The 26791-nt window shown below is 45.1% G+C and overlaps 4 protein-coding genes across 5 annotated transcripts; 3 read left to right on the forward strand and 1 right to left on the reverse strand.

Annotated features, from left to right (window-relative positions):
* Nucleotides 1–9087: 9087 nt before the first annotated feature.
* Nucleotides 9088–10627, reverse strand: Ama (Amalgam). Its single transcript, XM_002137643.4, has one exon. The coding sequence runs from the start codon at nucleotides 10355–10357 to the stop codon at nucleotides 9368–9370; it is 990 nt and encodes a 329-aa protein (XP_002137679.2). The 5' UTR covers nucleotides 10358–10627; the 3' UTR covers nucleotides 9088–9367.
* Nucleotides 10628–14611: 3984 nt separating this feature from the next.
* Nucleotides 14612–17536, forward strand: bcd (bicoid). 2 transcript variants are annotated; one of them, XM_001359180.4, is made up of 4 exons: nucleotides 14612–15014; nucleotides 15079–15154; nucleotides 15224–16317; nucleotides 16406–17536. In XM_001359180.4, the coding sequence occupies exons 1-4, from the start codon at nucleotides 14859–14861 to the stop codon at nucleotides 16688–16690; spliced, it is 1611 nt and encodes a 536-aa protein (XP_001359217.3). In that variant the 5' UTR covers nucleotides 14612–14858; the 3' UTR covers nucleotides 16691–17536. The 2 variants fall into 2 exon arrangements, with proteins under 2 accessions (XP_001359217.3, XP_003736699.3); XM_003736651.3 differs by having other exon boundaries at nucleotides 15142–15154.
* A 1849-nt stretch (nucleotides 17537–19385) lies between these two features.
* On the forward strand, nucleotides 19386–21208 carry zen (zerknullt). The gene is made up of 2 exons (XM_001359179.5): nucleotides 19386–19528; nucleotides 19593–21208. The coding sequence occupies exons 1-2, from the start codon at nucleotides 19457–19459 to the stop codon at nucleotides 20655–20657; spliced, it is 1137 nt and encodes a 378-aa protein (XP_001359216.4). The 5' UTR covers nucleotides 19386–19456; the 3' UTR covers nucleotides 20658–21208.
* Nucleotides 21209–25658: 4450 nt separating this feature from the next.
* LOC6897536 (sperm-associated antigen 1A) lies at nucleotides 25659–26697 on the forward strand. The gene is made up of 4 exons (XM_002137644.3): nucleotides 25659–25887; nucleotides 25940–26203; nucleotides 26263–26385; nucleotides 26465–26697. The coding sequence occupies exons 1-4, from the start codon at nucleotides 25784–25786 to the stop codon at nucleotides 26670–26672; spliced, it is 699 nt and encodes a 232-aa protein (XP_002137680.2). The 5' UTR covers nucleotides 25659–25783; the 3' UTR covers nucleotides 26673–26697.
* The last annotated feature ends 94 nt before the right edge of the window (nucleotides 26698–26791 follow it).

Consider the following 26791-nt stretch of genomic DNA (forward strand, 5'->3'; position numbering starts at 1 on the left):
TTTTGTGCAGGGCCTGGGCCTGGTGCCATTTGTTTTCAATTTGTGCGCTGCACTGAACATTCGCATTTGATGTTTGCTCTGGCACTTCCTCTTCTCGCTCCACAGTCCCGCCGCCTACACGTCCACAGTGGGGATCCCGCTGTGCCACTCTGGTTTCCGTTAGTTTCCATTTTCACTTAGCATCGTCTTCTTCTTATGCTGTTCTCTCCTTCTGATAGAGTGCCGGGTGGGCGGTGAGGAGGGAGGTGGAGTATAGCAAAATGGCTTCATCGGAAGGCGACTGTAAAACTCACGCTTTTGCGGTTTTTTTTCGGGAATAGCAGGAGGACCTTGTGGAGCGATTCGCACTGAAAATGCACCGGATGCAAAAGCAATTTCAACAGCAGCATGAGCTCAAGAGATCTCTCCACTGCCTACCCCCCTTGAAGCTTTTATGCTGCTGCCACTGGCAGAGCCCTGCTTTAAGTCCCGCTACGTGGTGCCTGGCCTGGTCAAAAGTTTACGGCTGGGAAGTGGTGCATAAATTTGGTTCCAAATTAAACAGGCATAATTGCATGGCCGTGGCCCTGGACCCGCCGCACTTTGGGGCGAGTGTGCCCGGTGCATTTGCAGATACACGCATTGAGATACATTTGCAGATAGAGATACAAGCATGCTGGCCGCAGATGTGGATGTGCCCGGCTACATACTCAAATATGAATTAGCATAAATTCAAAAGGTAATTAAAATCTCCAACTCTGTGCGGGCTCCCTCCTCTGTTCTCTGAAACACCATGCCACATGCCCCCTATAACCATTATCTTCTGTCTGTGTACTGTGTGGAATGACTGCAAACGGCCATTTTGGAAAACAGTGGAAAATGCCCCATGGCGGGGGGCATGAATCGGAACGGAGCATGGTACTACATGTCGGGGAGTGCATTAAACAATTAATTAGTTGCGGGAATTGGGGAATTGTAATTGGGGGATATAAAAGTTACTTAAAATGCAGCGAATTGGGTGGATTGATTAAGATGGAGTTATTGCAACATTGTAATCAATACGAAACTTGGGGAAATCACTTTACGAAACTACTGGGAACTCTCAAATTAAGTGAAAACCGTCTCTATCTCTGGCAATAACCATTCTTCAACAAATATTCATCTACTAAGATCCTGAGGCTAGAGAGAGAAAATGAAAACTACGCCTCTGACACGCCTCCAATCCAATTTCCCCTCCCACTCCTTGCCCAAAAACAATGCGGCGAACACATAAAATACAAATGCGCCAACAGCAAATAAAACAAAAGCAAAAACAAAGGAGCGTAGAAAGCAAAACAGAAGCAAAAAACTGAAACGCAAATTATATGCAAATTTTTATGCGAACAGCCCGGGGTTAGACCCAAGTCAGACATCATTGGGAGGGCTGGAGTGGGAGAGAGCATTCGCAGGCAAGAAGCAAAAGTGGAAAGTCCAGACACACCTCTCTAACCCCCCCAAGTCTGACCAGAGCCGAGCGACCCACGCATCGAATACGTAAATACCAATAACAAACAGAGTGGAAGAGGCAGCAGAATGAAAGGGAGAGAGACTCAATCATGGGCAGGGGTAAAAACAGTGGCAGTATCAAAGATAGCGGTCGACTGCGATGCGATAGCTAAAAGGGGATAGACAGAGGCAAAAGCTGAGAGACTGGCAGAGGCTTCGGCAGAGACTTAAATGCTCTCTTGTGCACATGAGAGCGACGCGTTGGCGGGAGAATTTGAGAGCGCGTGATCTGCTGTTCTATGAAGAGGTGCTTTTCGGTAAGGAGCCGCTGTCTCCCTCCAATACTTTGTTTCACTTGCGTCAGCACATGTCGAGATAAGCGAATAATTTAGGACGCACAAGGAAACTCAAAGGCCAGACCTTAGCCTTTATTAAGACACCTTGGTATAAGCAGACCAGATTACCAGGACCACTCTCAATAACGGAATCAAAAGCCGAGCTAGAGACAGAGCTAAAAGCAGCAGCAGCGGCAGAGCTAATAGCAGCGACAGAGCCAGGAGAAGATTTACAGGCAGAGCCCAGCAGCAGAGGTAACGGCATATTCAGACGGTAAATTTCTCTCATGGTCCTTTCCTTTACTCCTTCTCCGTTCAGTTCCGTTCCGTTCCGTACCGCCCCCGCTCAGACATACGCAATTGCAGATGCGACGATGATGCTGGCGATTGCGGCAGTTTATTTATAGCAAAGAGCAGCAGCAGTAGTAGTAGCAGCAGCAGCAGTGCCAACGTCAGGAGTAGGGAGTGGGAGGAAGGACCAGCATCAGCCAGGGAGGAGAGAGAGAAAAAGGACCACCAGCGGGAGACGGTGATGTTTGTCGCTGTGCAGCTGGAAGGATTCGCCGCTTGGCAACATTTTAATGTAGCCCACGACCATGATGTTACGCCTCCAACCCCCACTCCTGCTCCACCCACGAATTTCATCTGCTGGTGGGTGTGGCTGGGTGCCGCAGTGTGGATACTCCTGATAGATACACGAGTTCCAGCTTCCAAGCAGCTTGATGCTGCCAAGGAGATACATAGATAAAGATAAAGAGAAGAGAGCAATGCGACGCGACGCGGCGTGCGATGCATGTTATAATGAAAACCCCTTAAACCAAATAATGTCCGCCCCCAACAGTCCCCCCCCGCCCGCACTGTTACAGTGTTTGATAAACGCAGGAGGAGGGAGATTCAGCTGCAGGAGGGGAAAGGAGTGTGCTGAGGGAGGATGCGGGACCTATCGTGGGACATTCATTACACAGCAGATTTCTTCCAGATTTTCGCGCAGAGATAAATTGCTCATCATTTCACAACGGATTTTGGCATTTTCCGACAGACGACGCCAAGAGAAAATCAGATTTAGCCATCTGAAGGTCGGTCCCAGAGATGCAGGGAATCCATCTTGTGGATTGAAGGAGATATTTTGTGAAAGAAAAACTAATAAGATTATGATTTGGAGAGCACATTGGACGAGATTCAGATTAAAGGGGGAATTTTTTAATGTGCTGTTTTAGGAATAGTTATGGAAAATCTTTATCTCCTTAGACTAATGATGATCTATGCGTGTCCTAACACTTAAGACCTGCCAAACACCTCTCTGATTAATCAAAAATTAAATTTCAATTACACTCCTGTCTCATTTACATGATTTATGATACCTTCAAAAATTACTCCCACTTAAGAGCCTCCGTTTCGCCTGGTAAGACCTTTGAACCTGTGCAATCAATGCCCAATCAACAGGACACTAGCTACCTGCCCCCCCCCACCGCTGGCTGTACCCCAAAGTTCATTGTGTCATCAGGCACTTAAGTGAGACACAGCGAAAACATAAATTAAATGTCAAAAACATAAATATATTTGGCCCACACAGACACAGAGAGCCAGCCTGCGCTCCTTCTCCTTACAGAGCCAAGGACCTCCATGCTGTTGTCCTGTACCATCCGCCCACCCCCACCACATTTTACCATAAAAGACGGAGGAGCGTACACCGAAATGGCGGTGGCCCAGAACTTCCGCCAGAAGTTGCCAAAAACCACAGGCACTGGCACTGGGAGCAGGATGTGGCCGGGAGGCGGTGGGAAAATAAAATGCCAGCAGTGCGAAAACTTTTAACATGCAAATGCGTCGGCAGTGCGCGGCGTGTCTCTTGGTTTTTCCTTCATTGTTTTTCCTCTTTTCTGTCCTCTTTTTTTTGTTGTTTTTCTTTTATTTTAATTTCATTTCGTTTTTAATTTTCAACAATGGCAGAGGCAGGGCCCAAAGTGTAAGAACGTGATATTGAAGTTCGTTGCGATAAGTGCAACCGGTTATCTGCCACACGGGCCACGCCCACTGTGTGCCTGCCCCTGCCTCTGCCCCCCACCCTCATGGGTGGTCGGTCGTCAAGGAAAAGTTTTAATTTCAGTTTCGGGGCGACACCAATTTTTAACCGCCAGACGCGCTCGCCGAATGCATCTGTCCGTTCGAGTATCTGTATCTGCATTCTGCGTACTGTATCTGTATCTGCACTTTGCATTTTAATTGCAAATGGAAACAGTTATCTAAATTGGTCGAAATATTACAACGACATCGCCCCGGACTCGGACACCCCCCAGCAAATGGGCGTGGCCGGCCGTCACGGCACACCAGCGACCAGCGACCAGATGCGACACACACAAAAAGGCACATTTCGCGGGCGAATTCCAAACTGCGAAACGCGTTACACATTTTTGGCGCAGGGCCAGCACCCAGCCAGAACCAGGAATACGGGGCATAAAAAAAGGGTCCCGTCCCCCATTAAGCCTCCTCTCTGCAGCGGTGACGAGTGGTGGGCGCCTCATGCTACCAATTCTTCTACCCAAGAGCACTTTTGAATGGCCTTTGAATGTTGCAGGTTTCGTTATCAAAGAGGAGAAGATAAAGAGTTTTCCTGGTGGTAAATGAGATCGTTTAAAGGTGCCCCAGGAAGTACTTTCAGAGGTGGATATTTAAAGGGGAAATTACGGAAATTTAACAATGAAAATTGTTTTAAACAAAGAAGAATTCTGTCTAAATTAAACCAAAGTCCAGATGAAGGATATTTTGGAGGAAGTGATTGATTAAAAGTCTTTAAACCCAGATTATGGGAATTTTCCGATGAAAGGGATACTCTATTTTTTCTTGAATAATAAACCCTTTCTCAAACAATCCACATCGAATATAACCCTCATAAAGTATTCCATCAATGACTATTTCTCTTTTAAGCAATCACCAATTCAAACACAAAATTTGTTCAATCATTTACATCAAATTGAATGGCTTCTTTAGGGGATCTGTAAAATTCTTTCCAATTATTCTAATTAAAGCGAAACAAGCTCATAATTTGAACAGTCTTTAAGGCGTGGTGGGGATATACCACATGAATCATTGGGCATTAATTCCCCGGGTAATCCCCGAGACATAAACCAAGGCAAAACTCTTTCAATTCATTGCCAACTTTGGAGTCTGTCTACGACACTGTCCACCACGCCCTCCACTGTACCAGAAGTTTTTGGGGACCGAGTTTAGGAGGGATTAGTGGCCCAATAGGGAGGAGCAGGATGGATGTGTGGCAGCAGCCCAGAAGGAGGAGCAGGATGGATGCCTGGGGAGGTCAGTGTTGAATGGGAGGGATATATATCTGGTTTGGCCAATGCAAATCGGTATTTCTGAGCTTCTGGCTGTTTGGGCAATTAGTTAAATTTATTATTTGAGCAGCAAAACCACAGACCGCATGTGCCACACAAGAGCACAAGGCAGAGGCAGAGATTGGGGACAAGAGCAACAAAGCAGTTGGCATTTGTCTCCTCTCCACATGAAGGGATTAATGACAGCGCAACAAACAAGCGACCGACCAATCCCCCAGGATCCTCCTTGGCTCCCTCATGCATATGCATGCCATGCAAATTGCATGTCATTCACAACCCCCTCTCGCACAAACATTAACCCCCCCTACAATGTCCCACCCACTCGTAAATATTTGGCTTTAAGTCAACGCTTGGCTAATTCGTTTTTATGGAATATTTAAATTATTATTTATTGCCGCATTTTTTCCAATTTCCATTTGCCATTTACCATTTTTCCCCATTTCAGTTTTCCCCCCGCTCTCTCCCCCGCTCTCCTTCGCTCGCTTTTTCCAAACGGATATGAGGGAAAATGGTTATGCATTCGTCTATAAATTGCTGGGCCCCTCATAAATCAAGCCATCGCGAGCGTGAGACTTCAATTAATGCCCCACTATTGCCACCGATAATTCATTTACTAATTTATCTTTTACAAACAGAAACACACAGGAATGCAGAACGTAGAGCGGATAGCGGATAGAGGAGAGCAGAGCAATGGCATTGCCAGGCCGCATTAATTACAATGCAATTACTTATGGCCACGCAACATGGTCATAATTATCTGATTGTAGGCGTGGCAGTCATTCATTTGCATCTGACACAGCCCTGGCTGCCACCCACAACTCCCACACAGTGGCCTTCTGCGAGGGAGTAAGACATCCATAATTGGGACATTATTCATATGGCGGGCGGGAGAGGCTGCTCTGGTAACTTTTTATTTAATTTAATTTTAAATTGTTTCTATAGGCTTAAATATAATAAAAGTATATGGGTTAGTGGGGATATAAAATCAATTTTCCATACATTCATTTTTTTGTCATAAGCGTATATATTTGTAATTAATAAAAAAATACATATTTGTGACTATGATAGGGATATCAGAAAGGCTAACTTCGGTGGCCGAAGATATATATTATGACCTATACAATACAAGAAATCTGTTCTATGGCATAGACAGAGGTCGCGCGCTACTCGGCTTCGTCTTTTCTGCTCGGCTGGGCAGCTGAGTCGGTCCCAGAACCCCACAACGTAGGATCTTTTGGTCTGAAAATGTTCAACAACGACTACACAGTCTTTGGCGACAGTCTCCTCGCACCCTTGTGCATAAATCGAACTAAACTTCAGGGCTAGTTTTACGTTATGATCTTGAACCATCTTCTAGATTCCCCCGAGTGCTTTTCATCAGCAAAGAGTCTCTAAAGAGGTTTTCCCAGAAAGAAAAGGTTCAAGGACAGACAGTCGTGAATCGCTTTACGGCGATCATCAATAACTATTACCCTGGTAGGGTTGAAAATGGTTTCGTCTGTGCCAAACTTATTGCTCATCTTGTAAGCCAATGTTGTGTGTGTTTTTTGGATACTTCTAATTTGGCAACTTATCAAATACACAGTAAACAATTATCCTGGCAAGTAGCCAGAAGTAAAAGCAGAAAAGTAATGGTCCGAATGGACGTAAATCACCTCAGGTTATGGCATAATATACTTTCAGAAAGTTGGACAGAATTATAGTAATATTTAGATAGAAACAGCACAAAAGCAGAACAATATTCACTAGTAATAATAAGCTTCCATTCACATTATGAGGTCCCTAAAAAGAGCTCCCAAAGAACCATCTTCGGGACTGTCATTTGGCACAAACAAAATTCTCATCAGCGGCACACAATTTAGGAGGGGAATTACAGCAAATCTTTAGAGAAGGATACTCACCCAATCAAATTTCACATTTCGTTGGACACGACGGCGATTTTATTGCGATGACATGTTCTCGAATGCAGCTGCAACAGCAGTGGTGGCAGCAGTCATCAGCACTATCATCAGCAGCATCTTGAGGCACCCACCAAGCACTAGGACACAGCGTCCTCCCATCATCATCGTAAAACCAACACCAAAGCCTTTGTTTACAACTTAGAAGGTCGTAAATGGACGACGGACCATCATCACAATACGGTCAGGAATACGGCAATACGGGAGCGGGCCACAGAGCATCCTTGCCGCCAGATCCCAGACGAATGAACGGTGTCGTGTCGTGTCGTCCGCCTGGTGGAGGCGTCCATTAGGGCAGCCAAGAGTATTCTGTGTGTTTCGATGGTGTTCCAGGTTCCAGCATCCAACAAAAGTGCAAGTCTCCGAAAGGTAAACCAATGGACGGCAGTGCGCAGGCGCCAAAACACAGCTTCCAACCGCCCATACCTCCCCCATGGACAAATGCATTCGCGAGGACTCCCACACATGCTGCTCCCACTGGAACGGACATCTAGAGAGCCTTTAGCCAGGACATACTGTTGCCATTTTCCGTGTGGGCCTGGGGTGGGACGTCGGTGTCGAGATGCCTCTGTGCAACACGAATTCCACCCTTAAGCCGCTCGGAGAGGCACATCCTGCGTTCCAATCGACTTTTGCAGCGGGTCTTCTCTCTCTCCGGGGGTTGGCTCTTAACCAAAGGAGAAAATCAATAAAACCCACGTCGACGTCCATGATGGTCGGTCGGTCCGTCGCTCTCTCTCTCTCTCTCTCTCTTCGCCCCCCAGCCGCTATGCCAGCGAGGCAGACAATGAAATGATGTTCCTAAGGAAGGAGGATGCACGTGTTCTGCCATGCCATATCCCTGTAGTGCCTTGTGAGTGCGTGCGAGCGGGCAGCAACAATACCAATTACAATAAAGACAGACATTTAGTCAGGATTTCGTTTAGTAGGAGAGCAGGAGGGGGGGCCAGCCAGCAGCGACAGGACATGTGCGAAAAAGTCCAACAGCATGAAAAATATGTGGCCAAATGTAGTATTCCACAGCCACATTTTGCCAGCCAACGGGTTTCTAATGGAAACAATTAAGTCATTAGCAAGTGTTGATTTTAGTGAGCGATGTATGGGGGTACTGGGTCTCTGTTCTGACTTGGGGTCTAGTTAAACTAATGTCCTCGGGCCGTAATGGACCCAGCCAGCCACCCTTTCTTGGGGGCGGGGGGACATGCCTCATATGGCGGCAAACACACACCCACACACACACACGAAATAGTTGTTGCTCCTGTCGGTGGCAGACCTCTTACAAATGCCTCCGCATTTCTCTCAATTACAATGAGAACAACTTACTTTCGGGTTCACTTTTCATCTCCCGGTGCGTGTCAAGAGGTGAACTGGCTGCCATTTTTTAACCATGATTGAAGAGTTAAATGTTGTGGCACTTTGAGCGGGCTCTGTTAACTTTTTGCTAAATGACTTTTTCCCCTCTGTGTGTGTTTGGGGTCTCGGGACTCGGAGGGGAGGACCACTTGTGTGCGCTCGTTCTGGTGGGACTTTCACTGCAGGATTTAGGGACTTTTTCAAATGGTTTTGGATTGAAGATGGATAAACCTGTACTGTAGAAATTGATTAAGTGAGAACATATATCGTTGGAGTATGATAAATATTTGTAAATAAGTATAGAATGCATTATTCTTCATTATGGGATGTTTTTGGAATTACAAACGATCAGTTTTCAACGCTATGAATCTGCTACAATCTCAAAAAAACGCATAAATACAATCTTCTCTTCCATAAAACCGCTTGAAAGATGAACTTTCGATCTATATACCACTCTTATCTACTTTACTCCACTAAACTCCATAATCTATAGCATTCTTTACTGTATTCCCATCCATCCAGTTACTTCCTTCCCACATTTACTCCCTTCAAAGAATCTCCAGCACCCCAGGGGCTCTCTCTCCCGCCATATAGGAAAAGACCGATTAAAATTTATCAAAGAACACTATGTACTTATACTATATATGGTATTTTTTTGTATTTGTTGTATGTATATGCAAAAAGGCATTCTTAAGGCACAAGCAGTCGAAAGATTTCAAGTGTATCCGAAAATATATGAATCTGAATGAGAGCTAATTGAATGAATCATTAATAATATAAACAGAGGCCGCATCCGGAGCAATCCGATCCGCACAGACACAGAATTGCCGAAATAAAGTTCATTAAAGTAAAAGTTCAAGTCTTATATGCGTGGGAATGGGAATTCAGGCAGAGTCTGCAGACCGGACCCCTACGATAGGGAGGGCACTGGGATGACAGTCTGGAAGAGATGGAGCCGGGCATCGGCGTGACCCAGCTTGTTGGTGGCATTGCAGTAGTAGTCGCCAAAGTCCTCCTCGGACACGCTGGCAATGCGCAGGACTGAAGTCGTTGTCTCAAAGGATGAGGCCGTGTTGGCCACCTCGTGCTGGCGGCTCGACTGCAGTTGGACGCCATTCCGGTGCCAAACGACCGTCGGAGCGGGATAGCCCTGAACGGAGCACTCCAGTTCCACGGTGTGCGACAGCATCTGAGCGATCTTGGGACGCTGAACGGCAATCTGTGGCCGGAACTCGACCTCCACGCGGATGAGGCGACGATCGGGCTGGCCCTCACCATTCTGGGCGATGCAGTAGTAGCCACCGCGATCCATGCGGTGCACGGTTCTGATGCGGAGAGTGGGCTCGGCCAGCAGGTGCCCTCCCGCCGGCATAATGGCATTGTTCTCGCGGGCCCAGGCGATGGTGGGCTTGGGGAAACCATTGGCATGGCACGTCAGCTCCAGATTTTCTCCCTCGGTGACCAGAGCGGTCTTGGGCGTTCGCTCCGAAATCACAGGTGGTGTTTTTATCTGCAGATTCAGCTTCTTGGTGATCTTCTCCGAGGTGGAGACCAGCACCTGGCACTCGTACGGACCCATATCGTTCACCTCGATCTGTTTTATCCGGAAAGTATAAATGGCATTGCCCGCCTTGGGATCCTCCGTCACAGAGACGTTGTAGCGCTGATCGGGCAGACTGAGCATATTCCGCATGGAGAGCATGGAGTTGGTGTCCGATTTGGCCCAGCTAACGGAGAGTTGGCCCACCTGCTCCACCGTGCAGTTGAACTCGACGCTGTCGCCGACGCTGGCAACCACATCCTTGGTGATGTGGCTGATGACGGGGGCGCCGCTGGCTGCGGCAGCGAGGCCCACGCAGAGGCAAAGGCAGAGCCGAAGACGAAGCCGGAGATTGTTCATGGCTGATTACACACTCTCCCCGGTTTATCTTTGTTTATGTCACACGGGTTTTCTCTCTTTCTTAAACGCGAGTTCAATGTTCAGTGCGCAACGTTCGGGATTTGAATGAAACGCTGGAGATGATGGACCCTGAGCCCGGCTCAAGTTCGGTTTTCTGCCTGCGCTTCGTCTTCGTTTATGCTGCTGCCGCGCCGACGCTGGCAGTTCGTGAGAGATAACTAGAAAGAGCGGCACCGAAAATTGTGCACTGAGAGCAAACGAAGGACGGAGAGTGTGATCGGTTTGAGGTGATTCAATTAGCTGCTGCTGCTTTTCTCTCAGTGCATTTGCCGAAGACCAAAGTCAATGACTGTTTCGGGGGATCTTATCGCCCTTCGTCTTGTTTGTTTTTGTACTTAACATATTTATTTCTCTTTCTATCTGTTTGATGTTGGATGTTCTCTCACTTAGCAAAGGTTTATTAGGGATGAGGTAAGGTAGTACGAGATAGGCACCTGTACATGCCATCTTTGCAAGCACAAAGAAAGCAACAGAGAGACACTCTTCTAGTGGAGTGGTACTGTCCCACCTTATATTTATTATACCTTGCTCTTATCAATGCACTCTCGCTTGCTCGCTCTTTCTCTAATTGATTTGTTTTGCTCGATGTTGCTGGCTGGATGCCCTTTTCCCCCGATTTCTTTTATTTTTTTCCCCCACACTTCTGATGATAAGAGTGGAGCGGATTGCAGTGTCCGCGCAAGCGAAAGAGCCGCCGCGGGCAAACTGAAATTCAAATTTGTGCCGCCATTCGGCCATAAACCGTTTAGGGGTTCTTGGAAAATGTGGGAATGTTGTGCGTACACGCACACACGCACACAGGGACAGGGAATGATTTATGGCATGGCGCGCCGCCAGAATAACGGCAACAATAGCGAACTTTTCTGGAATAACCTTTCGCCTTTTTTGTTGGAAATGCCGCGCGGTCACGATCCTGACGGTCCCCGAGAGAGAGAGAGAGAGCGAGCCAGGCTCTGTCTCTTTCGCAGGCTCTGTGCAAAGAGAGGCGCAAGCGCGAAAACTGGAACAAAAAGGGGTGGCACAAAGCCTGGCACTGGGTGTGGGATATTTCCGCCTGGTGTTCAGCCATGCTGGGACTTTCTAGGGGAAATTTAATGCGGGAATTCCTGAAATTTAAGATGGAATTGAAAGTAAATCTTTAGAATTAAGCGATTTTCGTTTGGAAAATCGAGAATGAAAGGAAATAAAATCTTAAAAATGAAATATAAATATAAAATGGCTATAGTTTTACGATATATCAAAGATTTTACTCTCGAAGCACCAGAATCTCATTGGTATTGAAACAAATAAAGATTAAAGAATGATTTCTAAACACCATATGGCCGTCCAGCATTTCCCTACCAAAAAAACCCTTGAAAATTCCATTTAATTTCCATATTTCCCAACAGAAATAAGACATTTCCTTAAACCAAATATGAGGCCTGATCCCAGGGTGAAGCACTGTTCTCATAGGCAATGATTGATGATGCTTCCACCGTCTGTTCACTCGCCCCTTAAGAGACACCGACAAAAACTAGGCATTTTCATAGTTTTTGGGAAAATTAAATCAAAATCTTAAATCGTTTTCCAACGAAATGAGGTTGCAGTCGAGGGGAAAGGAAGGGCTAGATGCAGCCTGAAAATGCATCCTGCACACTGCCTCTAAACCGCTTTTTTCCTCTCGCATATCCCTGAGTGCACATTCGAATCAGATAATTGTAAATTGTGTAAAATAATAAATTTCAAGTTAACTATCTGGTGGGACCTCATAGGGCGCTTCTATTATATGTCCTTGCCACATATCCCATCTCTCTCTCTCTCTGTTGCAGCCACCAGCAGCATCATCATAATCATCTTCAGCATCAGCATCATCATCATCGTCGCTGTCGATGTCCAGGGTCCCAGGGTCCTGGACTGGGCTGCTTTATGCACTCAAACGCAACGCTCGACTTGGCTCTCGGACCGAAAACTGGACACACACCGAAAGAGACAGGGCTATAAGCGAGAGAGAGGGAGAGACGCATATAGAAAGAGACAGAACGAACCGCTGCTGGAAACCGGGCTGTATGTTCGTTCACATTCAAGCGGATCCAAAACAGAAAATGTCAAATTTTGTAATTTATTACCCGAATCCTGTTTCTGTCAGTGACTCTTTCGGGTGTTTCGCAGAGCAAAGGGAAAGGCGGCAGGCGGCAAGCGGCAACAGAGGGACAGGAGAGGACAAGAGAGAGGCAACCAGAGGGATTCTCTGTGGCAGCACAGAGGGGAGTACACGGATCCGGGGTCTGGTCTCCGTACAACTCCTTTTGTCACACAAACTGCGTGTGAATTTTGTGGCCCACTGTATGCGTATGCGTGTGTATATACATACGTGTGTATCCTTTGGCTTTTGGGTGGCGCGTAGTTTTGTTTGCCTTTTGGCTGGATGCCCGCTCTCTCACTCGAACACACTCTCCCACTGTCTCTGCCTATGAATTGACTTTTGTTGCCAGTTGGCAGAGCAGTGGCAGAAGTTGCAACAGAAACTACTTGCCACATCCACAAAGCAAACACGTCAGTTATTCGGTAAATGTCATTCAAATATTTCACTTAAAAATTGACAGCGAAGTGTTACTCTAATTGTTCAGAAAAACAAGAATGTTGGATGGTACTTTCTTCTAAAATTAAAGCTTAATGACTTTTATTACTAATAAATTAATTTTTTTTGTTTTTTCTAATTTATATTAAAACGTATTTTGTTAGCAACACAAAATTTAAACAGAATTTAAATACATCTTTGGCTATTTTGTTAGTTTTTGTTTGAATAGAATTTCAAATAGTTCGCCAAACATCTTGTAGCAATCAGCTCTCGTCACTGGGCAGTTGATTGCGCCTAACAGCACAATTTTCGGTATTTTTGGTATATTTCGGTATATTTGAAAATAATCAATAACAGCATCGATAACAATAAGTTTATAATCAATAACAGCATCGATATCAATTTTGTAATCAATAACAGCATCGATATTAATATTTTAATCAATAACACCATCGATATTTATAACTGGAGTTCGTCAGTATATTTATGGTATATTTTTTAAATGAGACGGTATATTTCGGTATATTTCTGAGGGTCACACTGGTCTTGACCAACATTTTTAATCCCCGTAGTTCGCTTTTGCAACATGAGTCCCATTCCATACACAAAAGTTGCTGCAACATTTACTTGAAAACCGTTTTTTGGTCAAAATAAAATACTTACAAGCAATTTAAAGTTGTAATCTTGTAGAAAACGTATTCAACTATGGGATAAAGCTAAGTGGGCAAATCTATATAGCTTGAAATATAGGCAATACCCGATTCGCCGCAGTTTCGCTTTTGCAACATGCTGCTAATTCCATGCACAGATACCCTGGGGGAAATGGATGTTATAGAATTGAGAAAATGTTTGTCATCCAAGACTCCGTAGGTGTCAGGATCGAGATAAATATACACAAGATACTAATAATGTACTTGAATAGGTCTAAAGAATATCAATTTGAGAAAAGGTCTTAATAAATCACGTTTGATCTTCATATAAAATTAACAAAATAGGGTATACAAAGGCTACACGCAACATAGCGACTCTGTTTTTGGTGAACTTTTTCCATTAAACCTTTTTTTACAATAAATGCAATAAAAGCAGGGATTAAAAACAATCCAATCTTGTAGAAAATGTATTCATCAATGGGATAAAACTATGTGGGCATTGCTTAGAGATTTAGTTTGTCAGCATTATTCAATGGAATATCAAAATTGAGCAATATGAACGAATTTCCTTTTTCGTTTGTTTTGACTGACCTATTTCGCTACTTGTTTTTAGCTTGACTTATTTCACTAAAACCTCTTTCTACGCAAAATGCAATAAAAGCAAGTGTCTAAAATAAGCCAGTCAAGTTCAGAATAGTTTAATTAATCGGATATAGTTATGTGGGCATGGCTAAATATTCTATCTAGCCAGTAATATTCAGCGGAATATCAAAATCGAGGAATATGGTTTGCAATCCTTGACGGAGAATGATTAACCCATTGTAAACCAAGGGGGTATTTTAATATTCCATCAAAGATATTGAAACTTGAATCATTTTATCGGAGGTGAAAGAATTCGTGTTTCTTAAGTAAAGAAGAGGATAGGATGAATAACTCACAAACACTATTATTTTCCGCCATTGACCACAAGTCGTTAAACCGTTTAAATAGAGGGGGCTTAAGTGGGAATATCGATCACACTGCGTATAACGGCACCTTGAATATGTAAATATATATGTATGCGTGATGGATCACAAAATGCTGGAAAGATAAGTCTCGAACGTAACCGGTTACCCCAACAAATTAGGAACTATACCATTTTCCCGTTCCCAATTTCAAATTGGAAATCGGGCAATTAAAACGAGTGCTAAAGTGCTGCAAGCGTGGTGCAGGAGGAGGAGGAGTTGTGGGGAAAATGGCGCAACCGCCGCCAGATCAAAATTTTTATCATCACCCTCTGCCGCACACACACACACACCCGCCGCACCCCCACCCGCATCCGCATCCCCACCATCCTCATCAACATCCGCAGCTGCAATTGCCGCCACAATTTCGGAATCCCTTTGATTTGGTAAGAATATTTCGTTTAAAGCAAGGAAAAGCTGTTGTAATGTGTGATCCTTGATCGTGTAAAGCTTTTCGACGAGCGAACGGGGGCCATTAACTACAATTATATCCGTCCCTATCTGCCCAACCAGATGCCCAAGCCCGGTGAGTGCTGAAACACGCAGAAAACACAGAAACTGTGACATTTCTAAAGCCCATTCCCCCGCTCCACAGAGGAGCTGCCTGATTCCCTGGTGATGCGACGGCCACGACGCACTCGCACAACATTCACCAGCAGTCAGATCGCCGAGTTGGAGCAGCATTTCCTGCAGGGACGCTACCTGACCGCACCACGACTGGCCGATCTATCGGCCAAACTGGCTTTGGGCACGGCCCAGGTGAAGATCTGGTTCAAGAATCGTCGTCGTCGACACAAAATCCAATCGGATCAGCACAAAGATCAGTCCTACGATGGCATGCCTCTGTCGCCGGGCCTCAAGACCAGCGAGGGAGACCCGCCCAGTCTGCAGAATCTCACTTTGGGCGGAGGGGCCACACCAAATGCCTTGACTCCCTCGCCCACCCCTTCGGCAACGACAGCCCACCTGGTGGAGCACTATGGTGAGACATTCAATGCATACTACAACTACAATCATGGCCATGGCCAGGCTCAGGGCCAGCGCCATGTGGGCCACGTCCATGGACAGTATTCGGGGGCACCAGGACCCCAGAATGGAGCACAGTTCTTTCAGACACAACAGCAGCAGCAGCTCCATCAGCAGCAGCAACAGCAGCCGCCACATCACCATCAGAATCATCAGCAGCAACAGCAGCAGCACCTGCACCATCAACTGCCGCACACAAACCACGTGCCGCATCAGATGCAGGCCCAGCAACAGCAGCAGCAGCAACAGGAGCAACAACAACAGCAACAGCAACTGTATCATCATTTTGATTTCCAACAAAAGACGGCCAGTGCCTGTCGGGTGGTCAAGGACGAGCCGGAGGCCGACTACAACTTTAACAACTCGTATTATATGCGCTCGGCCCTGTCTGGTGTTGGTGTCGCCGCCGCAGCTGCTGCTGCTGCTACAGCCGCACCCGGAACAGCATCGTCTGCCGTTGCGGCGGCGGTGTCGGCGGCGGGTGAGGTGGTGACGTCTGCCCTGTCGCCCGGCTCCGAGGTCTATGAGCCATTAACACCCAAAAATGACGAGAGTCCCAGTCTATGTGGCATTGGCGGCCCCTGCGCCACGGCTGTCGGCGACACGGACATAGCCGACGACATGCACGATGGGACGACCAACAAGAAGACGACGACGCTGCAGGTGAGCGATCGGATGATCTCTCTTCCGACATTCCTCCTCCACTAGATGATCCATGTTTCTTTCCATTTCCATTCACATCCCCATGTAGAACCTGGAGCCGCTAAAGAGCCATACGGTTGTGGTTGGTCTAGACAAAAGCTGTGACGATGGCAGCAGCGATGACATGAGCACAGGCATGCGGGTGCTGTCGGGTCGCGGAGCCTTTGCCAAATTTGGCAAACCATCGGCCGGACAGGCCCAACCACCGCCCCCGCCATTGGGGATGATGCATGACACGAACCAATATCAATGTACGATGGATACGATAATGCAAGCGTATAATCCGCATCGTAATGCCGGAGGCAACACACAGTTTGCCTACTGCTTCAACTAGTAGTATTCCCGGGGTAGATTTATATATAGACTTAAGCGAAAAACAACCATATCTGTTGTTTCCTGATTGTACAAAGACCAAATTGATTGTAGATATCTGCGCGTAGTTATTTGTAAGCCTGAATTGTAAATTTGTTCTTAGTGTTTTTATGTACTAGCCTAGTCAGCAGGCGGCACATTTCAATGATTCTTCAAGTGATACTATATATATTCCTCACTTTTATCGGCAACTTTCTCTGCCATACGTTCGTTGCTTCGTTTGTTTTTGGTTGGGTGTTCCCCCAAAAGCCCAGGGATACCCTGCTAAAACCGAACGAGGTGTTTTATTGGGCTTGAACGTATGCCAGAGAAAGTTCTTTCCCACATTTTAAGTTCCTCAAAAGCAAAGGAATCTCTGTACTGTAACAAATTTTGTCATAGCTAAAACCTGTACTTATCGAAATGCAAAATGTTTCTCTTGGTTGGTAATCATACAAAACTGTATTATTACCAGCTAAAGATTGAACATTTAAACAATTCCGAATACGCCATGACAAAAGCGTTGGCTTGTTTCGACATTTGGACATTCTTTCTTCAAGAAATGTCAGCAAATTGTCTGCCAAGACAAACCAAACATTTGTTTCGTTCTAGGATTCTTTTACTGAATTATTTATATTATATCATATATTTATATCCTAAGTTTCCATTTGAATATCACTTCAAGTTGCATTGAAATCTGCTTAGCTTCGATTTGTAGTTTAAGAACCACGGTGCACCATTGTCATATGTTCTCTTTTATAAGCTATTTTTTGTGTGTAAAGTAATTCTTTGGGAATATATAAACAACATATGATATGCTTCCCAAAAACTGTGCCACCAGGCGCGTATGTTGAAAATCTTTCTGAACGAAAACTCGCGTGGTTTTTCCGAAAATCTTATGAATTTAAACATGCACTTTTATGGGCCCCGTTATCCTCCCGCTCGCACATGCATGTCGTAAAATCTGATTCGCGATATTTCTCCGAAACCCGCGAGTCGTAAAATATTTTGGCACCACCAGCAGCTGCCTGTGTTTATATAGTTACCTGATCCGCTGAACCTGAACATATCCGCGACCCGAACCGATGCGGCTCTGTGTGTGCACTATTTAGGTAGGCCGTGTACAGGCTGACGTGGGCGCCGTCAGCGCTGGTCGGCAGGCCAGCTTGTACTTGTTGCCTCAATTTTCTTTGATATAAATTATGGAAAATCCGGGAAACCAAAACGCTCTCTTTGCATGAACGAATCTCGATTGGAAATTCCAGTGTTTCCCAATTTTTATTGAAGCCCAACAGAAATGGGCGCGTTCTCAAAGGTGGATTATTCCGATGGATGTGGGTTGTGTGCGGGGGAAATTCCCAAGGAAGAATGAATCTTTTTAGAGCATAATCGAAATATATATATGAAAAAATAATATTTTATACTATTTTAAATGATTGTGATCCTTTTTATATATTATAAAAAATTCTAAAATTAATTTGATATATATAGATATATTGATATAATGTATTATGCGGTAAATATGGATACAACTAAAAGGTATCAATTTGTTTAGCATTTGATATAAGATATAAAGAAGTTTATTGTATGATTATCATCATATATCATATATAATTCGGTACATTTGTAAAATATTTTAAAGTCCTGCTGATTTCACATTTTCATATTTTCCACATTTAATATTTAAAGACCATGATTCAAAGCGAATATAAACAGATATATTTGCACTTCTTCAGAAACTATTCTTCCCCTGCATTCCTTTGAAATTGTATCACTAAACTTCAAGACCTCAAATCTCTTCCGAATAATATTATTAAAATTTTGTCGGATTAACATTATTATTATTTCAACTTAAGATACCCCCCTCAACTGTACCACAGATGCCTCACAAGATTCCCCTGTTATGACTTCGCCTTTGTTCCATGGATATTTTTAGCGAATTCTCAGAAGGAGCAAATCCGATAGCGCCAGTAATAAAATGTTTGCCAAGTCCGAGGATCGAAGGACCGCGACAGATTCGCTTGGATTCACAGTAGACGAGCATAGTCTGAGGCTTCTGCTGCATGGCAGCAACAAAACGAGTGCCATAAACTCCCCGAGGAGTATCCTTTTTCGCAGCGTTGCTTTCATTGCATTATGAGGATAATTGTGGGACGGGGCGAGCGACCAAAAGCCGCGACACGAAACACAGGGGAGGGGCGCACAACGTTTTCACTTTCAGCGCCGGCCGGCCGGCCGGCCGCGGCGACTCGACTCGACTCTTCTTCAACAGGTGCTACGAAGTTCAGAGCTGTCTTTGGTTTTGAGATCATCATCAGGCATAGTGCCTGACGAAGACGACGACTGTCTACCTGGCTAGACTTTGGCCGCGACCCCGTGCGGCAGTGTCTCACGTAACTGCCAAATCCTTGGTTGGATTTTGATCAAAACAAGCCTCTAGATTGCCCATTCCCAGGACTCCTTTCCGACTGGAACTCAGACGCACGAGTCTTGGCTAGTCTGGATGGTGCCATCGGCAGTACGATGGCGGCGAGTGCGACGAAAGGAAGGCCAAAAAGGGGATTTATGACTCGCGGGTTTAGGCAAATTTTTTCGCAACGCAACGGGCCCTGACCTGAAAGATGACCCTCTACCTAGACCTAGACCAAGACCAAGAGTTCTATATAAAGAGAGAATGTTTGCATAGGGCAGCATATCATTCTACTCTGGACCGTTCCGTGTACAACATCAGCAGCCCAAAACCGAGATCATGTCATCCGTCATGCATTACTATCCAGTGCATCATCCAACAACAGCTCCGCCAGTGGTTAAATACAGCGATGTAAGTCATACTAACCCTTTCTAATTAAAGGATCTGACTAATTTAATTTATCTTTTTCCATTAGTTGCTCTATGGACACCATCATTCGGCGAATCTGCAGCCTACCTCTCTGCAAAATTACACGCAGCACAGTGTCAGCAGCATACCAGAGCATCCTTCGTTGCAGCAGCATCACCACCAGCAACAACAGCTCTCCTCCGATGAGAATCTGTCCTCGCAGCCCAACCAGGATACGCAGCGAGTGAAGCTAAAGCGTTCCAGGACTGCCTTTACCAGCGTCCAGCTGGTGGAACTGGAGAACGAATTCAAGAGCAACATGTATCTCTACCGGACACGTCGCATCGAGATTGCCCAGCGACTGTCCCTCTGCGAGCGACAGGTGAAGATCTGGTTCCAGAATCGACGCATGAAGTTCAAGAAGGACATCCAGGGACATCGTGAGGCCAAGGCGAGTGCTAAGCTGGCTCAGCCCCAGGCGGAGCAGAGTGCCCATCGGGGTATAGTGCAGCGCTTGATGTCCTACTCGCAGGATCCCAGGGAGGCGGCCGCCAGTGCAGCGGAGAAGCGTCCTGCTGTGGCAGCAGCCGTTCCTCCTGTGGTTGCTGCTCCACCTCCAGTGGTGGCTGCTTCCGCCGCCTCCTTCTACGGCCAAGCAAAGACCAAGCCACAAGCCATCCCCAATATCTCAAACAACAACAACAACAACAGCATGTGCTCCTCCGATCTCAGCGAGATCCTGGAACATCTCGCACAGAGCACAGCGCTGCCAGCTGCTGCAACAGGAGCCCCCTCTGCCCCTGGGGCAGCCATTGGCGGCACTACTTCTGGATCATCTGGAGTGTCGTCCTCTGGCCACTATTCCTACAATGTGGACCTCGTCTTGCAGAGCATCAAACAGGATCTGGAGGCAGCTGCCCAGGCCTGGTCCAAGTCCAAGGCGGGACCTGTCCTAGCCAATGCCCCAGCCTGGCATCCCAGTGGCGGCGGCTCCTCCAGCACTGTACCGGTGGTGCATGCGGCACCCTCGATGAATCTGGCGTGGGGCGAGCCAGCGGCCAAGTCCCGAAAGCTGTCGATCTCCCACATCAATCCCTGTGTGGCCGGCGCTGGCTACAACTATCAGAACTAAGAACTCAGGACTGTAGCTGCAGGTGTGTATCTGTCTCTGGTGTGTGTATCTTTATACTCTTAAGTATCTTTAGGATATCTCTAAGCTCTAAACGTCTCTGGCACTTGGACGCAAAATTCATTTGTCGCCCCCCAAAACTCAGTGACAAGCACAACTTTTGTTTATTTCGATATTATTATTATTATTATTAGGTATTTTATTGGAATTTAAGAATATCTTTCTATTAAAAACTTTGAATATTACTATAAATAACATAAAATATAATATATGTAGGTTGCCTATAAAAAACACAACTGTTTCAGGGTTTTATATGGATCTGTTTATATTTAAGGAAGTTGGAGGAAATAAGAGGTGAAAGAGGTCCTTGAAACATAGTTTTTATGAAAGCTTTTTCCCTCTAGCTTATCTAAAGATCATAATTATACAAAGATCATTGTAAAACTTGTTGTTTTTGGATACAAAACAAGAGATAACGTGAACAGAAAGTTTGATCTTTAAATCTATAGATTTAAAGCTCTCATTATTTAAAAGAAATTGGTTTAATTAAAAAAGGATACAAAATTGGAATTGATATCCTTCTGAAAATAAATCTAGAAATATTAAATAATACCTTCAGTTATCATTTCATGAACTTTCTACAAAGCCTTGCCTTCCATTCCACTCCATTTTTCCAACTTTCAAATACATTTCGCCTTTCTTTGATACTTTTCCCAGCTAAACTTTTGCTACCATCCCGTGAAAACCCACCAGTCCTTTGAACAACCCGCTTGCCCCCCATAAAAGTGGATACTTTTCTGGAGAGAGAGTTAATTTTTAGCATTTAGTAGCAGCATTTATTTGTGTCCCAGTGTTGGTTGTCTTTGGTTTCACTTTTCCATTTAATGTCCCATTGCGGACGACTTGAGGTCAAGTCGAGGAATTTCCATTGTATTTGCCATCTATTAAGGTCGTTGAAAAGTGTCAACCGCATTAACTTGGACAGGTCCTCGGACCCTGCTAGACCCTTGTTCGGCTGGGACCATGCTCGCACGTTGGTCATCTTCGGAGGCTGCCCTTGAGGTGGTGTGTGTTACGATTTGATTTATGGATATTTAACCGCACACATTACTTGGACTCTCTGGGCCTTCTGGCGAGTGCTGCCGGACAGCGTCTTTCGGCGCGGAAATGCGACACTCAGCTTCAGCTTCAGCTCCAAGGAATTTCCACCACACAAACACACTTTTCCAGCTGAAGTGACTCTCCTTTCTTCCTTTTGGGGGATTGAGGACAGGAAGGACATCCCTTTTGGGCAGGGACATGCCTCGCCTCTGGTTGTGTTTGGTGTGTGGCAAATTGCTTCCCCTGGGAGGAAATTGTCGCTGCCACTTGCCACTGCCAGTGCCCAAAGAGTAACAGAGTGTGGTGGCCATGTGGCTTAGAGAAGGGGTGGAAGGGCAAGGGGTGGGTGTAGAACCATGGAATTTTCATGCGCATTGTTGACATTTTCCTGACATGTGGTCCGGTGCGGTGCGGTTCTGCTTGGACTGGGAGCATGTCCTCCACATGTTTTGAGGCTGAGACTCTCTCTCTCTCTCTCTCTATCCCCATAATGAATATAGATGCGAGTCGTGGGCGTGGCTAATCGCTCGGCAATCGGCCCGGCCCGGCCCGGCCCGCACAGCTAATCAAACTCGAATAAAAAGCAAAGAAAATTACGCGAAATGCCAATGTAATAAACATGTCCAACAACACAGTACAGCACAGCACAGCACACAGGCACAGATTGTTTCTATTGTTCAGTTTGGAATTCCTCTATTCCTCCTCAATCATTCCGGCAACATTGCGGTTTTATTAGCCAAAGACAGAGCCAAAGTCAGAGCCAAAGACAGAGCCAGAGCCACAGTCGAGTGCCTGAAGGCCTGATGACAATGCCACTTGCCTTGGCCCGGTCATAACAATAAATTCTATAGCCACAGCACAGCACAGCCTCAGCCGCCTCTTCTCCCGCCAAAAAAACATTTCAAATTGTTTCTTGTTAATTAAATTAAATATTCACTTGGCTGTTTCCTCCCCCCTCTCCATTTCTCTCTCTCTGCCTGGACCACAGCGTTTTGTAATTAGATTGAATCTATAATTTTTATGGCTAATCGCCTTAGAGCTTTCCCTCCTTGCTGGCCGCGCAATGAATTTTGAATTTGCGGCCAGGACATTCGCGGAATCCTTGGCGACAGCCGACCAAAATGTATTTTCTGTGCAAATGAAATGAGCTTTCGACTGAGGAATAGTTCTATCTTTAATTAACTGAGGGAAAAGGTGGGGAAAAGAGCATCTAAAGAGGGGTCTTTAGAACTGAAATAATGAAAGAGTAAAGTTTATAAATCCCGAAGGCACCCAAAGGTAGCTCCCTAAAAGTTCTACATTTTTCCATAATTTATAAACCATGAAAACTCTCTCAACCAAAAGGCTCAGCCCAGAGCTCTACTTATCTCTACCTTACAGCCACACAGCCACACTCCTTCCCTATCTCTCTCTATATATTTTTGGCCATAATTTGAATATTTTTGGCCAGAAATTTGAATATTTTTGGCACGTTTAAACGTTATGACATTTCACAGACGTGTCAGTCCCTCAACGCCCGACGCTATGGCCAACACCTGTCGTATAAACAAATCGTGCAAAGAGCCCAGAAAAAACTTTCCTTTCCATTCCATTCCACATATGCCAGCGGTGTTGTCCCGCCGTGTCCTGTCCCAAAATAAAAAAAAAGAAATGTATATATAGTGGCACAGCAGGCACAACAGCAGCAGGGAAAAACTCTACTTATTTTGTATTCCATGGAAGATTGTGAATGCGTGAAAAAAATCACTTCAAAATTTGAATGCCAATTGCTAAAAGGGGAGCCCCAAAAAAGGGAAATTCTTGGGCATACAATGGAAATTTTGTTGCGCCTTTCCCTTGAGTCATGGGGGTCGTGAGCCGTGAGGTTGTTGCAAGCATCTGTTGCTGTTATTTTGGGCTTGATAATACCCTTAAAGAGGGTATGGTAAATTGTATCAACAGAAAAGAAGGAAGAAATAACTTTGGCAATGAATATTGTGGGGTATTCAAAGCTTCGGATAGAAGTATTTGTTTCTTTTTTTGGGGAAATATATAATATTTTGGGGCAAAGGAGACTCTCATTAGAGTTCTTTCCATCTCCTGTTTCCACAGCGCAAGTGGCTCCTTCAAGTGGATATCCCATACCCTCATAGATACTTGTATCCGTAGACCAATTTCATGGCTAATTCGGCTACCCCTAACCATCCCTCAACCCTCTCAATTCCATACACCATCTGATGTGCAACATATGCAAGTGACCTCCCGTATATGTCTGTATAGGGGTAGGGGTTGGGGGTTCCCATTCGTATTTATGGCCCGATGGCTGGTATATTTTTCATCGGTCTAAAACCCATAATTAAATTACGTGAAATTCATTTATAACAATTACGTCGAAATGGCAATCTATGCTGATGATGCCGCCACAGTACACACACAGGCCACAGTCCTCGATCTCTCTCTGCCACAAGGAACTGACGGTGGAAAAACTCTAAGCAACAGAACGAATATTCGTGTGGCAGAAAATAAAAAATGCTGTGCGTCATGTGAGCAATTTGGTGTCGTTGTCGTTTGTCCATTTGCCTGTGTGGCAGTGGCAGGCAGGCCATGGGTGCCACAACCAGTTCACTCGGCTCCTGGCTCTCTGCACAGTTCTCTGTGGCTCTTCTCCACCTCTCTGCACAGTTCTCTGTGTCTCTCCTTTTGCAGTGCACTGCAATTATTTATTCCTGTGCATTTGGTGTTTCCCCTCTTTCCGTTTCCTCTCTCCTTTTGCTTACATGGCGCTTAAGCATGTCCATGTCCGGTTTTTGCCCGTGTCCGTGTGTGTCCATGTGTCCGTATGGCTCCTAAATGCCTGGAACACACGACACAGACACATATCCGCCACCCATAATATACCTCCTCACTCCTTTGGAGGAAAAGGCGGATCCAATGCAAGGTAATGTCCCCGCAACATGCACTTCTACACTGAGGCAAAAAACATGGACGATTGGTGGATTGCTGAGGCTTTGTAGGAAAGATATGGAATCAGAATATGATCTAAATAGGATCTACAATGATATGCTGATCCTTTTGCAGTTTTGTTGATTTATCTTCATGGAAGAATATAGATTGAAATATCCATTTACATAAACATAAGATGGGGTCTGTTATCGAAATCTTTAGCACTCCAAAAGTATATTTTTCAGTGTATGAAATATAGAAGGAAAAGCGAGTGGAGTGCTGTTGGTGGCAGAGATCTGGAGAAGGAGTCGAGGAAGGAGCCCCGAAGTATGGGGACTTGAAAGAGGTTAACTGATGGAGACCCGGAGTGGTGGAGATGGTGGAGTGGTTGTGCAGATCCAAAGGAGAGTTGGAGGGTCTGAAGCGTGTTGGAGTCTTTTGGAGCTTCAGATTGCGGCTCGACTATTATTAGATGCCATTATGTTTTATAGTCTATAATTGATCCTTTGAGCCAAGCAACGCTCATGCACTTTTCTGGTATGCATTTCTTTATCTTACAAATTATATGAGATTAAATGAAAAGTAATGTGAATGTGCATGTGAGCGTGAGTGCTGCACGAGTGTGTATGCTAGTCTACTCCCATAATCATGGAAGCGATTCACGGCAAATGACTGGCGAAATTGAGGTTTAATGTGATATAATATTAGATATGAGTAAATATTTGATTAAAGTTTGGAGATTGCGAGAAAGGGGAGGAGCTGGAGAGAGGATTCCTTAAGGATATGAAAGTGAAAATCTCCTCAGACAACCACTCCTTCTCAAGACTCCCATAGATAATTTAATTGACTAATAATCCCAATATAATCACTTCTTTAATACCCACTAAATCATCGATACTATCGATATTAAAGGCACTGATTCCTTCAGTAAACAGCGACTATTGCTAGGGGCAACCATACATTCCCCTTTTTTGTGGGTTGCCCTGCGATACGTTTGCCCAGCTGTACGAACCACAAAAACAAACAAAAACCCAACAAAGGTCAAGTCAAACACACAAATATTTACTCAAATCCTTTGGTCATTGGACATTAATATCTGGGAAAATATGTTTTCATTGCTGCACCCGCAAACGGATGAAAGTTTTCTGGACACGGAATCAACAGTTGAGGATGTCATACGCTTGCTACAGAGTCTACAAAAGCCAAAGGAGTAAGTGATGGACAAGGTTCCCTAAATTGAATTATAAAACCTCTATATTTAGGGAAGGAGAAGAGGAGGCAGAAGCTCCTAAAGAAGATCTGAGGGGGGAAAGTGTCACCGAAGACAATTTCATGGTCACCGAGCGTCAGAAGCCTTTGGCTCCGAAAAAGGTTCCTATTCCCATATTGAAATCTAAGAAGAAGAAAGCAGATCCTTCAGATGGGAATAAAGATCGATTTACATTCATGAGGCAGGTGGATGTGGATCATGAAGAGAGCTCCAAGGCGCGTCTGGAACGTGAGCGCGTAGCTCAAAACTTTCGAAAGTAAGTACAACCATTCACAATCTCTACCCATAGATATATATCTCCCATCTTTCCCATAGATTGGGCAACTCTGAGTATCGGCAAGGAAACTACTTGACTGCCATGCGGATGTTCAGCAAGGCCATCGAAAACATCAATGATAGCCACATTCTCTACATAAATCGTGCTCTTTGTTTCATTAAGTATGAAAGAAATAGCTCCAAATATCTTTGGGATGGCTCCCTCTTCTAACAAAAGCTATTCTCTCTCTTCCATCTGTAGATCTGGCCGATTCAAGCGGGCCATAGTCGATTGTGATTACGTTTTGAACAAATTGGATGAGAAGAATCTGAGGGCGTGGCTGTATCGGGCCATGGCCTACAAGGGGCTCAACGATGAGTCCAATTTTGAGAATTGTGTGAAATATGCCCGCAAATTTAATTCCAAGCAAATGGAGTTTATTGATGGATTCCTGGAAAAGTTGAAATAAAACCTTTTTGGCAGTAGAAATAGAGTGCCTGAAGGAGAACTTATAAATACAATAAATAATTGAAGAAATGTATAGCTAAAGAAGGAGCAAACTATCATACATTTTTGAATATTTTTGCT

The sequence above is a fragment of the Drosophila pseudoobscura genome, chromosome 2, assembly GCF_009870125.1.
Source record: "Drosophila pseudoobscura strain MV-25-SWS-2005 chromosome 2, UCI_Dpse_MV25, whole genome shotgun sequence".
NCBI lineage: Eukaryota > Metazoa > Arthropoda > Insecta > Diptera > Drosophilidae > Drosophila > Drosophila pseudoobscura.

Excerpts from the sequence above, each read along its gene's own strand:
- Ama (XM_002137643.4), bottom strand. The coding sequence starts at position 10,357 with ATGAACAATCTCCGGCTTCGTCTTCGGCTCTGCCTTTGCCTCTGCGTG.
- bcd (XM_001359180.4), top strand. The coding sequence starts at position 14,859 with ATGGCGCAACCGCCGCCAGATCAAAATTTTTATCATCACCCTCTGCCG. Across the intron at positions 15,015-15,078 it reads TTCGGAATCCCTTTGATTTG|CTTTTCGACGAGCGAACGGG; the intron begins GTAAGAATATTT and ends GATCGTGTAAAG. Across the intron at positions 15,155-15,223 it reads CAACCAGATGCCCAAGCCCG|AGGAGCTGCCTGATTCCCTG; the intron begins GTGAGTGCTGAA and ends CCCGCTCCACAG.
- zen (XM_001359179.5), top strand. The coding sequence starts at position 19,457 with ATGTCATCCGTCATGCATTACTATCCAGTGCATCATCCAACAACAGCT. Across the intron at positions 19,529-19,592 it reads CAGTGGTTAAATACAGCGAT|TTGCTCTATGGACACCATCA; the intron begins GTAAGTCATACT and ends TTTTTCCATTAG.
- LOC6897536 (XM_002137644.3), top strand. The coding sequence starts at position 25,784 with ATGTTTTCATTGCTGCACCCGCAAACGGATGAAAGTTTTCTGGACACG. Across the intron at positions 26,204-26,262 it reads GTAGCTCAAAACTTTCGAAA|ATTGGGCAACTCTGAGTATC; the intron begins GTAAGTACAACC and ends TCTTTCCCATAG. Across the intron at positions 26,386-26,464 it reads CGTGCTCTTTGTTTCATTAA|ATCTGGCCGATTCAAGCGGG; the intron begins GTATGAAAGAAA and ends TTCCATCTGTAG.